This window comes from Lontra canadensis, unplaced genomic scaffold (assembly GCF_010015895.1).
Source record: "Lontra canadensis isolate GAN:19392208 unplaced genomic scaffold, GSC_riverotter_1.0 scaffold94, whole genome shotgun sequence".
Classification (NCBI taxonomy): Eukaryota; Metazoa; Chordata; class Mammalia; order Carnivora; family Mustelidae; genus Lontra; species Lontra canadensis.
Genome location: NW_022631088.1, coordinates 4,407,581 through 4,423,458, shown reverse-complemented (window position 1 = coordinate 4,423,458; position 15,878 = coordinate 4,407,581). Strand labels below are relative to the sequence as shown.

General features: G+C 44.6%; 2 protein-coding genes across 5 annotated transcripts in view; one reads left to right on the top strand and one right to left on the bottom strand.

Annotated features, from left to right (window-relative positions):
• Positions 1–3,193, top strand: part of HDGFL3 (HDGF like 3) — a 71,571-nt gene extending 68,378 nt beyond the window's left edge. Inside the window, exon 6 of the mRNA XM_032836898.1 lies at positions 2,961–3,193. Coding sequence (XP_032692789.1) covers positions 2,961–2,966 — 6 coding nt within the window. The 3' untranslated portion in view covers positions 2,967–3,193. The remainder of the gene's footprint in view (positions 1–2,960) is intronic.
• TM6SF1 (transmembrane 6 superfamily member 1) overlaps positions 2,587–15,878 on the bottom strand; it is a 29,710-nt gene continuing 16,418 nt past the window's right edge. For 2 of the 4 annotated variants that reach the window (XM_032836894.1, XM_032836897.1), the window contains 4 exons: positions 15,677–15,781; positions 13,655–13,747; positions 13,346–13,465; positions 4,860–5,767 (listed from right to left, as the gene is read on the bottom strand). In XM_032836894.1, the coding sequence (XP_032692785.1) occupies positions 5,576–5,767; positions 13,346–13,465; positions 13,655–13,747; positions 15,677–15,781 (510 nt within the window). In that variant the 3' untranslated portion in view covers positions 4,860–5,575. Of the gene's footprint in view, positions 2,703–4,859; positions 5,768–13,345; positions 13,466–13,654; positions 13,748–15,676; positions 15,782–15,878 lie in introns of those variants that run through there. The other 2 variants (XM_032836896.1, XM_032836895.1) reach the window with 2 other exon arrangements.

Sequence of the window (15,878 nt, the reverse complement as noted above, 5' to 3'; positions counted from 1 at the left end):
CTCGGCACCCCTTTAATTCACTTAGAAGTTATTGAGGGCCCCAAAGAGCTTCTGTTACACCTGTGAGCATTTACTTAATGCTCACAGGTGTAGCATTTATTAGGAATAAAAACTTAAGATATTTATTAATTTGTAAAATAATACTCAATATAAATAACATTTTTATGAAAAATACATTTTTTAGAAAGTGTTTTGAGAAGAAAGACATTGCTTTACATTTTTTTTTTAAGTTTTTATTTAATTTTTTTTAGCAACCTCTGTACCCAGCATGGGGCTCGAGCTCACGACCCTGAGATCAAAGAGTCACACGCTCTACTGAAAGCGAGCCAGGTGCCCCGTAATGTTTTGCATTTTAAAATTTCTTTAATGTCTGGCTTAACACGAGACATCAGGGTTCTCATATCTGCTTCTGTTTTCAGTCTCTGGTTGAGTTATATGAAAAAACGTGGCCTCACATAGATATGTAGTTGGAAAGTGGAGATACAAGTGTTTTAATAGTTTCTTCAGATCATTGTGAATGTTCTTCTTTGAAATTACACCAGCTCTGTGTAAGAGGTATTTTCTGAAAGGTTACTAGCCATGTGCAGTCTGAACTTTCTGTATTCTGTTAATAAAGTCTGTCGGACTGTCTGGCACTGTGAATAGCTCTTACCCATTTGGAAGATACTGGCTCCCTGAATTAGTTGGGTCTTCCAAATCTTTCATTATCAAGTATTTTTAATGACATTTTTAAATACCAGGTATATCTTGTCAGAAAAATCCTTATTGGGAAGTCTTGACTGTAGAGGATTAAGTTTTCCAGAATTCTAAGTTTCACTTAAAAGCTCAAGTTTCGTCGTTGGCAACAAATACTTCCACTTGTCTTCCTTGAGGGAATAGGCTCATTTCACTTACTTCTGAGAAAGCGTCCGAATAACCATAGTTTACCTGTCATCATTTTGTCAAGTGACAATGGTGCTCCGTGAAAAGACCCTGTGACTTCCACCATCTCATCATTTCCGCTGTGTTCGGGGCTCCTTCAGCTCCGCGCCCACCCACAGCCTCTTCCTGGGCCTCGCGTCCGTGGGCCTCGGGGGGCCTGGTTGCGTTAGTCGGCCGGCATCTGACCGAGGGCGGCCTGGCGCAGAGCACGGCCGCCGGCACAGAGGGAACCACTTCTTGCTGCGGACTTGGAGGAGACGTCCAGGCTAGCACGTGCTCCGAGCACCATGTCCAGGATACGTACCATTGTGAATCAGCAAGACGGTTTTTGATGCGGAGGCGCCAATAGAGTCGTGGTGGTATATGACAAGTTAAAAAATGGATTTGTAATTCGCTTTTTATAAGCACCCATTCAACAGTACCTTGTTGAAAGACACCACGCCCCCCCACACACACACACACCAAATCCCATGTCCTTACAGTTGTGGTCACATTCTGGTATCACCTTTTCTTCGTTGGGAGCATTAATTCTATTCCGAGGCGGCTCTGGGACCATCTGTCCCAAAAATGTTCTTCAGTACGGCTTGAGTCGTCGGCGCTGTGAATATTCCACCAATGTCCACACAGATTTTATCGCCTTTCACATTGGTATTAGTGAAAAGACATTGTTAAATAAATTCCTTTGGTTAATAATTTTTCATTGATTTAAATGGGTGTCTTCCTCCTTCACAAGGGAGGAAAATCCCCCAAAGTCTGTGAGTATAATCATATCTAGTATTTTTATGTGTTAATTATTAGGAGTCACTAGTCACTGCATTTTGCAGGTTCACAGATTTGAAATATGATTTTTATTGTTTTTTTTAGTTGACTTTCTCATTCAGGTAGGAACAGAGCAGGCTGGCTGTAAGAGAAGTGTTTCTCCTTTTTTTTTTTTTTTTTTTTTAAGATTTTATTTATTTATTTGACAGAGATCACAGGTAGGCAGAGAAGGGGGGAAAGCAGGCTCCCTGCTGAGCAGAGAGCCCGATGCAGAGCTTGATCCCAGGACCCTGAGATCATGACCTGAGCCGAAGGCAGACACTTAACCCACGGAGCCACCCAGGTGCCCCAAGAAAAGTATTTCTGCCATCTTGAGGTTTAGTAGCTTTTCCTATTTGAAGGTCCTGGAATTATTTATATATGGCATAATGTACACTATAGATTTGGACTATATATGTGAGAACATACCCACGAGTGAGTACTCATGAGCTCACAAGTGAGTTCATTCACTTAGCAAAGAATGGAAACAGGCTGTTTTAGGAAGAAATACGGAGGGCCCGAAATCCCTCTTTCCTTTGTCCCTTGAGAGCATGGGGAGTAGGGGGAGTAAGGTATTTGGGTTAATGATGAAGAAAACAAAAACAGCATCCCTATGAAGAAATGTAACCTGGTAGGATTTATGGTAGGACCCAGATTGAAACAATTCTTTTCTGAAATGGAAATATTTTGTCACACAGATGCCATCTAAATTTTCAAAGAAATCTAGACTTCCTTTCTTATCGTACATCTTGATTTTGTTAAATCTTGTATGTCTTCGAACCATATGTCCCAAGTAATTAAGTTATAAATACTATACAGAGTAATTTGCATACATTCCAAATGCTTTTTAAATTTGAAGCAGCTTACCTTTCTTTCTGACACCACAGTCCTCACAAAGATGGATTATCTCAATTTCTCCAGTGACTTTATCCCAGCAATACATTGTCCTGAGCTGTACGAGTGCACGCTACTGCACTCTGTCCCTGCCAGACAGTAGACAGAGTTTATTGTTTTGTTTCCTTTTTTTGAATGGCATACTACAGATGCCCTAGCACCTAGCTTGCTGAGCTGACCGGTATCAAGCACAGCCTCACCGGGCTGTTCTTGCTGAGTATTGGTAATGCTGCAGTACAGATTAAAATCTCAGGAAATCCCACTTATGTACTTTACAGGTATGGAGCTTTTATTGTTAATGTCCCAAATCATCTAAAGTCTTGTTTTCTTTCTTTTTTTTTTTACAGACCTAACTACCATAATGAATGCTGCATATTAAGAAAAACCATAAGAAGGTTATACATTTGGTTGTCTAATAATCTTGGATTTGATATGAACCAACACATACTCCTTGTTGTCATTGACAGAACCCCAGTTTGTATGTACATTATTCACATTCCTCTCTGTTGTGTTTGGGGGAAAAAAAGACATTTTAGCCTTTTTTAAGGTTATTGATTTAATTTCATGTTATTTGGTTGCATGAAGTTGCCCTTAACCACTAAGGATTATCAAGATTTTTGCACAGACTTATACATGTCTAGGATCCTTTTATCAAGGCAGTTACGTTCATCATTCTCCTGCCTTTACTCCACTGTCACCAGACACTCCATTAAATATAAATTAGCACTTTTTAAAAATGACCACTCAACATAATGCTTACGGGATTTCCTCTCTGTGACAGAACCCAGGAACCAGTTCCTAAACACATAATGTTGGCATATTGAAGATGAAATTAAATTGTCCTTCAGTTTTGAGGCCATGTGTAAAGTTTAATCACATTGTAAAATATCTATTCCGTATTAGAAATAGCTAGTCGACAGCTTATACTTCTCAAAACTCATTGTTACGTACACAAACTCAGTTTTTATATGTGAAGTTAGTGAGTCTTTTGTGTTATTCCAAAATAAAGGCAATGATTTATTTTTTCCCCAATGCCAATACAATTTGAGCTAATCACTCAAGGTGGATAATTTACATTTTAAAGCTGGAATCAGCAGTAGCCCTATGGGAAACCAGACCAAGCATTGACTTTAAATGAACCATTGTTTTCTTTTGGAACTAGAGTTAGAATAGTTGATAATCATCCACAAACCATTATTATGTGTACATTATTGTTGCTATTGTGATAATAGAGAATTTTATTTATTTTTATGCCAGCTTATATTGTGAGAACACATTTAGTCAGTTTGGGTTTTATCAATCCTGTTATGCTTGTCCTTGGAACATCTTTCGCGTATTCGAGGTTTGTAGTTGAAAAGTTTACTGTAAAAAAAAAATCAAAAACAAAAAAATGTATTGTTTTTACAGAATAAATTTATTGGAATGTGTACTGGGAGTAAGATTTGAGGTTGTAAACAACGAAGTTAGTGTAATTTGGCTTCATCTATGTAATGTGAGGTATTAATGTAATTCATATATTAAAGCAAAAATTGTTAACAGCAAGTTGACAATAGAATCAAGTGCAGGTGAGGGTTTTTCTTTTTCTTTTTCTTTTTTGCACACTGTCTGGGTGTTAAGTTTTTTGTAAACATGGAGGAGGGAGAGGAATGGCTACATGATTGCTTGCACGTCTCAGATAATATTTACCAGCTCAGTGGACCCTAAATTCGCACACTTGACATTATCCATGCACTGATTTGGACTCCCATTTCTTTTTTGTTTTCTTACTGTGGTGAAGAGCTAATAAATAACATGAAGAGAAAATGTGAGCTGCTCTGAAAGCCCGAGGCCATTGAGGACAGCGATGGTGCTGGTGCTGGTGGCAGCGCGCCCAAATGGATGGAAAGCACCAGTCTGCTTACCCCTCCAGGGCGCACGGATTTTTAGTTTGCTTCTCTCGCTTAACAAATACCAACTTTTTTCTCTATACTCATAATTCCAAATATGAAAGGTTCTTTAGAAGATAAAAGGGATGCCAATCCAGTTCTTTCTCCCTTAGAAGTACTTTTTAGTTTTGAGTGCTGTAATTTAATTTTAAATTAACGAAATTTAATTAATTCATCAGAAATCCCCTTCATTGCTCACACTAAAACATAAGGAGAATGTAGATGACATTTTGAATTGGAACATGTAACTGACAGATTTTAAAAAAAAAAACCCTAGAGACTACGAAACTGTTTCTGAAAAAAAAAAAAAAATACAAAATGTTTCCAGTTTAATAAGATTTGTTTTCATAAAAGGCCAAAAAAATTTATTAAAAATATACACAGAAATACAATAGAAATATTTCCAGTCACCGATAAAACCAGTATTCATTAAGAGTAATGATAAAGTTATCGATCTCTCCTTAGCTATTTAGGCTCACAAAAAAATTTTACTAAAAGCAATTTTTAAAACAGCAGTGAATATAATAGACTTTCCTTGAGAAAACATTTTCAAATAACATTTTGAAATACTGTGATTGATTTGCTTGTTATATTGAGGTTAATAATGATGCATATATGTCTTATATGCAAAAAGTATCTCTCCAGTATGTATTTGTTGTTTTGAATTTTTTAATATGCGTAGGCCATATTCACTTTTGAATAGTTTCATTTTCATTCTCACTATTGTAGGAACTTAATTGTAATTGTTTACAGTTATATTTAATATGTGCAAACAATATGGAAATAGATGGTCAAGTTTATTCACAGATAATTTTGAATATATTTCTTTAAGCAAACCGTTTCTCAACTTCACTTTTCCTTCAAAGAAAGAAAATTTTACCCACACAAAACCATATGAGAGCTCATATACAGTGCCGAACAAGAATTTATGTATTCTTAAGTATTCCTGTATGAGAAGGGAGTGAAATGGGACAATATAACAGTATCAGGATAACAAAAGTCAGTAATCTAGAGAGGAAGAACATGAAATAATATTTTTATTCAACTTTTTCATCTGCCTTTGTTTTTATAAAGAACTCTGGTTTGTAGATACAACGATAGGCCAAGAGCTGAGGAAGAACTCCATATGCTATGTTTAATGCTAGAAAAAGGGTTTTCGCTTCTTCGGGGACTCTGTAGACATAAGCAGTTCTAGCATGAAGAGAAGCACCGATGTGAGAAAACTGAGCCTGTTGCATTTAAAAAAAAGGGGGGGGGAGGTAAGCATGAATTCTGTGTTCAGTTGGATTCACAGTGTGTTCTGGGTGATTCATTCAGACCCTGCTTCCTGTGCCCTCGAAACCAGTGCTCAAGCAATCCATAGTCTTCAGGATTTCATTGAATTTAGGGCCAGTCTTAACTGTTCAAATAAAGTAAACCTTCCTTAGCGAGGCTTTATCATGCCGCTGTTTATTCACCTGTCCGGTGCCCCGTTCCAAACACCAGTGGCTCAGTTTAAAAGAAAAATTGAGCAAAATCTCGGTGTTTTTGTTTTTGTTTTTTTTTCTGATTTGCATTCTGGAGATCTATATAGGCCGTCACTTGTGGCTTACTAAATGTGTTCCAATAAAGATGAAGAAAGTACAGAGTTTACAAAGTGGAAATATTTTTAATACAACTATTTAAAGAGAAGCACTGAGGACCTCGGCGTCCTAAATCAGTCTTTGACCTTTTCCTTGCAACAAGAGCTCAGAGCCCTTTGTTATATATTTTTTGTTGGTCTCTTCAAGCATTGGTTTTTTATGCAACTTTAAAAATACTAGTATGTAGGGTTGTCACCAACTTGGATGGGGGTAGGACTGTGGTTGCTCTTTATAAAATGGTAAATGTACCTGCCGGCAACCTTTTCAAGTCGAAGTCTAGTCTATTTAGAAGTAGAACCAGTCCCGGTCAGCATCATCTGAGCTAGAGCTTCCGGTTGGTCCGTCCATACTTGTTATAACGTGCTTTCAGGATGTATCTTTTTTGATACTTTTCGTAAGCACAGGGGAAAACTGTATCAGAAAAGGCGTCCAGTGAGGATTTCTCAGGGTTCTCATATTGTTACAAAATGCAACCCTGGAGTCTGCGTTTTCATATCTCACTGAAATCTAAACTGTATGTGAATAAAGGATTGGAAATTAAATATATCCAAGTGATGGATTATTAGTTCATCAGGATCAAAGTGAAGAGAGAAGATATTATAATCCAAAGAAGTCACAGAAGAATAATAAGAATGAAAAACTAAATAATTTGCTTCACATACATACGAGTTACCTTACACTTCCTTCTGTATGAGATCAGTCTGTTCTGCTAAGTGGTTCACAGATAAAAGTGTTCCTTAGCACCTGACTTTATCATGGGAAGAAAAGGACACGCTTTCATCGGTGGCATGTGTATGGATTTCTATCAGTGATGGGTACTTTAACAGGCTACATTTTTACAAAATTACTGGTACATTCTAGGGACCTCACAGTACAGTTTTGCTACTCTCTGGAGATAAGAAATTAGTGTGGTGTGTTACCGAGGACCAACACAGAAACTGTCCACCCCTGCGTTGTGACCCAGGAGGCTCTGGGAGGGCTCGGCCCCCAAACACACGTCCCCCAGGCAGATGCCCAGACGGCGCCCAGCAGATGGTAAGCATTCCACCTCCAGGCTCTGAAGACAAAAGACCTTGCGAGTTAAGGGCACTGGAGAGGCTGCCTGAGAAGCCGCTCTTGGGCGGTTCTAGGAACACAGACCAGGAGCTTGGCCCCTGTTGCTGTTTTTCCCTAGGGCCTCTTTTGAGTAACAGTGTTTTTCTGAATAATATAACCAAACTTCTGGACTAGAGACCAGATATGAATCTTGATCTTCAGAAATGTGGGTTTGGTGTCTCTGTCTTTAAAGACGCTTGTACACATGACAAAAATCACCAGGTTTGGGGAAATGCCAACCATCCTTTGAGAGATTAATAGGAGCAATCATGCCTCCTTGCATAGGGAAACCTGCATAAGAAGTCAGTGAATTCCGTAGGGTCTTTTCCTGCACTCCCCAGTGCAGTTAATACCTCATTTTCAAAAACCGCAAAATCATGGCAACGTTACAAAATGATCATGTCCTTAGATTAGATTGTAAGCCCACCGGGCAGGTACCGTGTCTAATGTTTCGTGTGGCGCCTCTCGCATTGTTAGAGCTCAATAAACATTAAACAACAATGGTCTTGTGACTGTCAAAATACAAAAAGGTTCTACAAAGCACTTCTCTATTTTTATACCTATTTCGGTAGGCCTGTCTTCTCCAGAATTATTAACCGAGGGGTACAGATCTACGTTCCTAATGCAGAGAGGTGGCTGCAGTTTCTGGCACTGCCTGCAGCTCTAACAGGTGTGTTTACAGTGGCCACACCTCCCGCTGAGTAAGCCCCCAACCACTGCTTCCTTCCAACACCCGTGCTGTCCCCTTTCCAGAGTTGCGAAGTTTCAGAAAAACCTCCATCTCCCTGGAGAACGGTTTCCTCCCCGAGCACACAGCTGCTAAGGGCCTGCACGGGCGTCCCGTGTGATGCTGCTCCCAGCACACGAGGCCTGCGGACGGCAGGGCCGAGAGCTCAGCCTGGCACCCGCTGGCTCTGGGCTCCGTGCGGCTGAGCTGTCACCCAGGCTCACAGGTACAACTTGTGGAGCCCAGACATTTCTGCCAAATTCAGTGATGTGACATTGAGCCCCTAATCTTTCTTGCCATTCTAAACCTGCTTTCACCTCAAGTAAATTTCAAAGATAGGCTTTGATCCTTTTATTAGTGGATGATTAGAATGGAAAATGAGGCCAAAAAAAAAAAAAAAAGCAAAGAATGGTTAAATTTTAATAACTCCCTTTTCTTGTATTTAGAGACAACATGGAAAGGATAACTAAAAGTCATGATCTTGAATGCGAAAGGAGAGGTGAAAGTTACCCTGTGTCCACATAAGTATCATAGGCCAAAACTGATGTGAGCCCTGGGACAGCAGCCAGGCTATTTGGCTGATACAAATATGAATAGTTAATCCAGAACTATGTCATTTTTTAGGGTTTTCTGAGCAGCACAGTCCAGGGGTTAAGAACACTGCATCTGAAGCAGACGGCCAGTGTCCGATCCCAGCTCCACCAGCAGCATGACCTTGGGTTAGGTATGTAACCTTTTTGGCTTCCTCATCTAGAAAAGTCGGATAATAATGGAGCCTACCTCATAAGGGTTGCTATGCCCGCTCAATGAGCTGATCTTTGTGGAGTGCTTAGGACAGTGCCAGGAGAATCACCTATTCATGATCTGGCATTCTCCTTTGCTGACAACTCAGGTGGGCTCTTCTTTTTTAGGTCCCCCTGCTGACCTTTTGACTATTTCAAGACGGTCTGTCTCTAATCTTAATGCTAAATAAAGATGTTTACTGATGAATTACACTGAAGCAAACTATTAAATTAGAATTTGCATTAGTATTCCCAATTATCCATGTTCTGAAATCTTTCAGGTTTTTCCTAATGGTTTCCATAAGGGAAAAACATAAAATTCCCCTTCAGTAGGGTCAACTCTGCAACCAGATTCTCCACAGATAAGCTTCTAGACCCGTTTGTGAGAAAAGGACACAGCACCCGCTGTAGCCAGGGAGTGCGAGAGTCTGAACTGTGAGTGGGAAGGGGCACCACCCCAGCCAAGGCGGGACTGTTCCGTTTGCAGGGCTGTGGGTATTACTGGACGGGCGGCGGGCTCCCTGCCAAAGTCCACTGGGAGTCCGTCCCAAATCTTTTTCCCAGTCCCTCTGATCTTTAGGTAATAACATCTGTTACACATGGCTTCAGATGAATGAGTCTTTGAGCAAGACAACGCACTTCCTCTCCAGACTCCTGTTGGGAATCTTAAACCAACGACGAGAACAGCAACAAAGACCCACGGCGCTTTCTGTGCCAGGCCCTGTTCTAAGCCTTGTACACAGAGGCCCTCATTCAGTCCCCTCCCAGCAGCTTTAGCAGAAAGCTCCTATATTATCCTCACTTTCACAGCAGAGGAATCCAAGGTGGCCAAGGTCACGAGCTCCCCAAGGACAGGCTGAGACACGACACAGTCTCTCCAGAGATTGTGCTCTTAACCATACTGACTAGATTGTTTTCTTCTAATGCTCAGTGATGTTTTAGCAGAGAAAAATCCTTCAGTTGCTGGAAGTTACCAATAATAAGTGGATCTAAGCAACCTGGAATACTTTTCAAACTAGACTTGAACTTCAATCCTACAATAACAATTTTATAGGAAAAGACACTTGAGTTATGAATAAGTCCCCACTGGTTCTTTGGTCTAAAAATGTGACCTGGTTTTAATTTAATTTTATTTATTTACTTTTTTTAACGATTTTATTTATTTATTTGACACAGAGAGAGAGAGATCACAAGTAGGCAGAGAGAGAGGGAGAGGCAGGCTTCCTGCTGAGCAGAGAGCCCCATTGCGGGGCTCAATCCCAGGACCCTGGGATCATGACCTGACTGAAGGCAGAGGCTTTAACCCACTAAGCCACCCAGGTGCGGTTTCTTTTACTTTTTGATTTAGGTTTTTGATTTTTAAAGACTGCAGATTTTACAGATCCGTATAGGATCTGAAATCAGGGACCCTGTAAGGACTTCACATGTTTTTTCCACTGACTTGTACTGATCTAGAAATTTTTCACTTTTTTTTCTATTAAATCAGAGTCTTAGGAGTCCACTAGGCCTTTCAAGAAATGCAAACTTTGATAAAATTAGTGGGATCGTGAGTGCATAAAGCTTCTAAACGAGGAATGCGGCAGTTTTAGTAGGCGAGGGATGCGAGGTGGGTTATGGAGGGTGTTTTCTGTGATCAGTGTGTCTGATGCCCTCCCAGGACAAGAATTCGTTTTGTAAGCAAGTACTGGCTAGGCAGAAAACCAGTTACGGAACATTCTCATCGTGGGCACTTTGTTTCCACGGTGATTTATAACTTTTCCTTTGGCTAACTCTGGAGTAGCTAGATACTATGGCTGGATACTGAGGCCCAGCGCAGAGTCGGGACGATCGGACACCCAGTTCCCAGACGACGCCATTTCTGGGTGGGGAGAAACCGGCTCCTGGCACTTGTAGGATCTAGTCTGTAGCCTCCGGCTACCTTGTGGCACTGGGCTGTGGTGGGCAAGCCGAAGAGTTCCTGCGAGGCCGGGGCTCTGGCTGAAGCCGCCAGTGCTGCTGCCCAGAGCTGTCTGCTGGCCCCCTGGCCTTCCCAGGAGCGCTGGGCCAGAGCTGCTGGCCTGGCTGCAAGCCTAGCCCTCACCAGCAGCTACAGTCCCGGGTTCGTCTTAGTGCTGTCACTTCAAGCACACCCCCAGGCCCCCAAGGTGTGACCTTCCCAAGCCTCCTGACTGCCCCCTGTCCACCCGACTGGGTCCAGCAGTGGCCTCACTCTTGTTAGCCTCCTCGACGGGGATAGTCCGGGTTCTGCAGCCGGGCCTGCTACGGGGCAGACACAGGTCCCCAGGCTTGGAGAGGGACCGTGACTGTCAACTCTGAGCAAGCTAACCTCGAGGAAGGGACCGGTAAGAGTGAGGCTGGTGGGAGCCCCTCTCTCCTGGGCGGCGCAGGAGAATGAAGCCAGGAAGGCAAAAGCCAAGGTTTACTCCCCTGTGACCTGCCGCAGCTCCTAAGCGCTCTCCCCGCCTAACGCGGCCTACCCCGGCCTACCCTGGCCTAGCCCGGCACTCGCAGGCCCGCTCCTACGTTCCTGCCTCCCAGCCCCGGGGACTCTCCGGCTCCCCCGTGCCCATACAAGGTCTGGCTTTGTGCCAATGGGTAGGACTCCACCATGGCTAACGTCTGCATGAGAGGAAGGATACGGGTGGAGAAAAACGTGGGCACTGGGGTCAGACAGGATTCCAGATCCCTCTTCTGCCATTTAGTAACTGTGACCCCAGGCAAGTAACAAGCTGCCCTGAGCCTCCGCTTTCTTATCTCTCAGTGAGGCTTTGAAAACCAAACAGAACTGCAGGGCTTGTGCTGTGTTCATCACTCCAGGCCTCCTGGGGCGCACAGGAAGACCACAGGATCTGCTTCCCCTGCACTCATGTTGATGCCAGGCCTGGCTCCTGAAAATACCCCCCATGCCCTTTGCCCAAGCAAGAAGGCGGACTTCACTGTGCTAAACCACTGCGTATTTGCTATGCCAGGAGAGCACACAGCCTGGCCTCACCCAGACAAGTGAGCAGAACACTTAGCCTGCTCTGCCTCCCACAAAGTAAGCGGACGCGCGCACCGACCACTGCAGGGCCAGGAGCTGTAAGCAGCGGGTGTGCGATTACTCTGGAGACAGAACTAACTGGACCTAGCAACGTGCTACACGTAGGGGTGAGGGCATGGCAAAGGCTGTTTGCAGGGATGGGGGACGTGGAGGATAAGGCGTAGGGAAGGTCGGGAGGGCTGTTTTAGACACTAACTCCAAGACAGCCAAGTGAAAGACTGAGTTTAGGATTTGGTCTAGGAGTCTGGGAACAACTTGGCCTAAAGACAGAAAATTAAAAGTCAGCTTACAGGGGCGCCTGGGTGGCTCAGTCAGTTAAACGTCTGCCTTCAGCTCAGGTCATGATCCTAGAGTCTTGGGATCAAGTCCTGCATCAGGCTCCTTACTCAATGGGGAGCCTGCTTCTCCCTCTGCCCGCCACTCTCCCTGCTTGTGCTTGCTCACTCTCTCTCTCTGACAAATAAATAAATAAAACTTTTTAAAAGTCCGCTTAGAGTTAGTATTGAAAGATACTGGCCTGAGGAATCGGCTGTTCCGAGGCCTGCAAAGAGCAAATAGTAGTTCTCTTCCGTCTTAAGTCCTTCAAGGAAAGGACAGGAACCCTTACTTCCAGGTGCTGTACCAACTTTTTTGATACTAATATTCTAATTCTGTAATTGAGAATTACCTCAGACTAGAAGGATTTAGCTCAAAGTGTTAACCCCTGACTGCCACAGCTATTTTCCAGCCTGTAAACACCAGGGCGTCATGCTGCCGTCCCACACCAGGACTATGACTGACACTTTCCAGATGAGCCTTGTTCTGCTTGAAAAGAGCAAGATGCAAGAGTGACTTTACAAGGTAGATTCGTTTGTTTCTTTTTTATTTATAGTGGGGGGGGAGATAAAATTACTGAATAATTTTCTTCCCTGTTCATAAGATCAGTTTGTCTTGCCAACTGTTAGCTTGTAAAAATGTACTTTGAGTAAGAATGCACCTCCACAGATAATTTTATTTCCAGTTCAATGAAGTAAGCATTCACTGAACGCCCACTAAGTGTTCCGTGCTAAGAGGCCAGGGGCTGGACTGAGTGGAGGGGCAAAGAGAGGCATGACTGGGAGCAGAATGTTCTCCAGCCCGGTTTCCCTGGCTCAGTGCAGGGTAGCACAACAGAATTCTGACATCTTTGGTGTGAGACAGACACCTACAAGGTGACAGCTCTCCATTCTTGTTAGTAGCCATGGTGTTCAGAGACGGGGAAACCACCCCAGGGAACCAGCAGGGCCCCTTGCTGGGCGTGTGACCTGGGACAGATCGCTAACCTCCCCGGGCCTCAGCTTCCTCACCTGTACAGCCGGGTGACACACTGCCACATGGTTCTAGCGGGATCTGAATGAAATGCATATGCAGAAACGCCTCCCAAGGCACTGGGGAACCGAGGGGGACGAGTCTAGGACCTGCTTCCCACCCCCTGGAAACACCAAGCAGAGACGTTTCTCAGATTCCCAACAAGGACAGCCAGACCCGCAGCGGACGTTGTGAACAGAGCGTATGTGTAGTACCTGAGCTAGACCTCCGGCGTGCATCAGCGTGACGTCGGGCATCCAGGAGCATCCAGGAACCACCAAGCCATAGAGCGCAATCACGAAGTAAGGGACAGAGTAGAACAGATACGCCAGCATCTGCATTGAACAGAGAAATAACATCGTCAGCAACTTCACAGTCAGCCCCGCCTGACGAAAAGCACAAAAGATGAACGTTTTTATCTCTGAGAATATTCACTCCCATTTCCTACGTGGGTCCCCACGTTCCCATTCTTAAAGAACCGAACACCCATGTTAGAAAGACCATGGGCTTCATAACTACTTGACCTGGACTTTAGGATAAGCAGTGGGATCCTTTAGGTAGGGCTCTTGAAATTGCGTGTAAAATCGGCAGAGCTCAGCCGGGCAATCCAAAGCAATCTGGGAACAAAAACAAATTCATTACATAGTTGCAATCACATCGGATTCTCAGCGTTCGCTGGGAGGGCTAAAGGTTCCAGGTTCAGCCACAGGCCATTTTAACGGCATATGGTAGAAGCTTATCAGTAGGAGGGAAGAGAAAAGCAATGTTCTGCAGATCTGCTCTGAAGAGACGAAGAGGTTAACAGTGGAGCAGGAAATACGTGATGCCCTATCTCTGGGTGCTCCTTCAGTGCCAAGACTCCCACTGGCCAAAACACGGCTCCCACCGGATGACCAGGTTCCCTCTTCCCGGGAAGAAATAACTAGCCAGCTGTTCTGTGCGGGAAGAAAAGGACATTGCTAGCCCAAACTCCTCTCACTGTGCTTTGCAGAATTTAAAACAGCCTCCTGCGCTCTGCAGCACCTCACGGAGCACATGGCCTCTGGGGGCAGTAAAGGGTGAGCCGAAAGCAGGGTCCTGTGCGAAGCCACGTCCCGTGTCCGCCTTGAGAGGGAACAGAGCAGAGCAAAGCAGAGTTGGTCCCAGCAGACTCCTGGCCATGGAAGAGACACCGTCTCCCTGGCACATCATCAGGTCCCTCTGAGTCACCTCTCTCCTGCATCGCTCGTGTCCCCGGTCATAAATGTCCTGCCTAGATGACATCTGGGAACGCGGGCCAGTGACAGAATGGATACAAACGGGCCCAGGCAGAAAAGCCCTTCTGCACAAGTCCCGCCCCCGTGCCCACATCCTCCTTGTGCACAGAGGCGCGGACACGGCTCTGCAGGGATACAGCCGGAGCTCGTTTTTGTTGTTGCTGTTCTCTTCTCTTTGGGACACAAACTAACCAAGGAACAGTTTTAAGGTTGCCTGGCTGGCTCCGCTGGTAGCACGAGTGACTGCTGATCTTGGGGGCCTAGGTTCGAACCCCATGTTGGGCATGGAGATTAGTTAAGAAAAACGAAACAGTTTTACTGCTCTGTACTCTGAGCAAACCCTCCAGCCCTGCCTTCTCCTTTACATCCCTTCCCTGTGCCACTCCTCCATTAGCTGACTTGACTCCGGGAAATTTCTGATGCTCTACTGCTGGAGATCAGAGCTTCTTGCTCTGAACCCAGCCAGCCGCACAGAGTGTACGGTTCAAGGACCCCAAGACAGTGGGTCAGGTACATTAGCTCACACTTGCCACTCGCCTCACACTTGCTGTGCAAGCCAGCAGGCTGAGAGCAGCCATTGTCACCGAAGCGGAGTATAATTACTCATATGATGTTGGCTGCTGGGATTTGTTTCCACTAAGAACAAATCATGGTACTCGGCATTGCGAAGGACTGTCCATCAATAAAGATCGTAACTAGTAACCCTATGTGGCCAAGACTTACCACGTCTAAGGCCCTCTGTTAAGTGTTTGATGTTTGTTCTCTCATTTAATGGTCAAACCGGCACCGCAAGGTAGGTGCTGTTACTTTACAGCAGAAGAAACTGAGCTCAGAGAGGTTAAGTCATTTTAACAAGGCTACACAGCGGGTAAACAGCCAGGACTCTAACTCCTTGCTCTGGACCCCGCCTCACTACCCTGTCCCTACCCCTGAGAACACGAGGCATGCTCTGTGCCACAGTGTCACTGGCAACTTCAGGAACGACCCTTCCCAAAGACAATGACATTTAAAGCAGAAACAACAAAGAAACCAAAAGAATGAGACTCTACGAGCTCATTTTTCAGGGACCCTGACATCAGGGCAGGAAGAGACTTCTGGGTGGGCTTAGTGCAAGGTGGCAAAGGAGGTACACGTGACAGCCCAGCGCCCCCCACCCCCGAGGGAGGAAGGCTGGGGGTCGACCTGCCGGGTGGGAGAGCGGCAGCAAGCCGGGCCGGGTTTTGTTGGGTCACTAGGACTCCTGATTAAATATATGTTTTCTTTAACGTTCCTGTGATCTGTGCCGCTTACCAGTCCTCTAAACAGACAAAATCCAGTTGCGAGGAGGAGACACACGACCAGCATTAAATCCAATGGTCTTCTCATCAGGTCCTTTGCTTGGGCTTCGTGAATGACCTAAAACAAGAGTTTGTACCAATGAGCAGGCCCCGAGCGCCAGAGAAGCATCAGAGATCCATGGACGCGGAAGCGCTCTGGTGCTAGACGGGGAGAG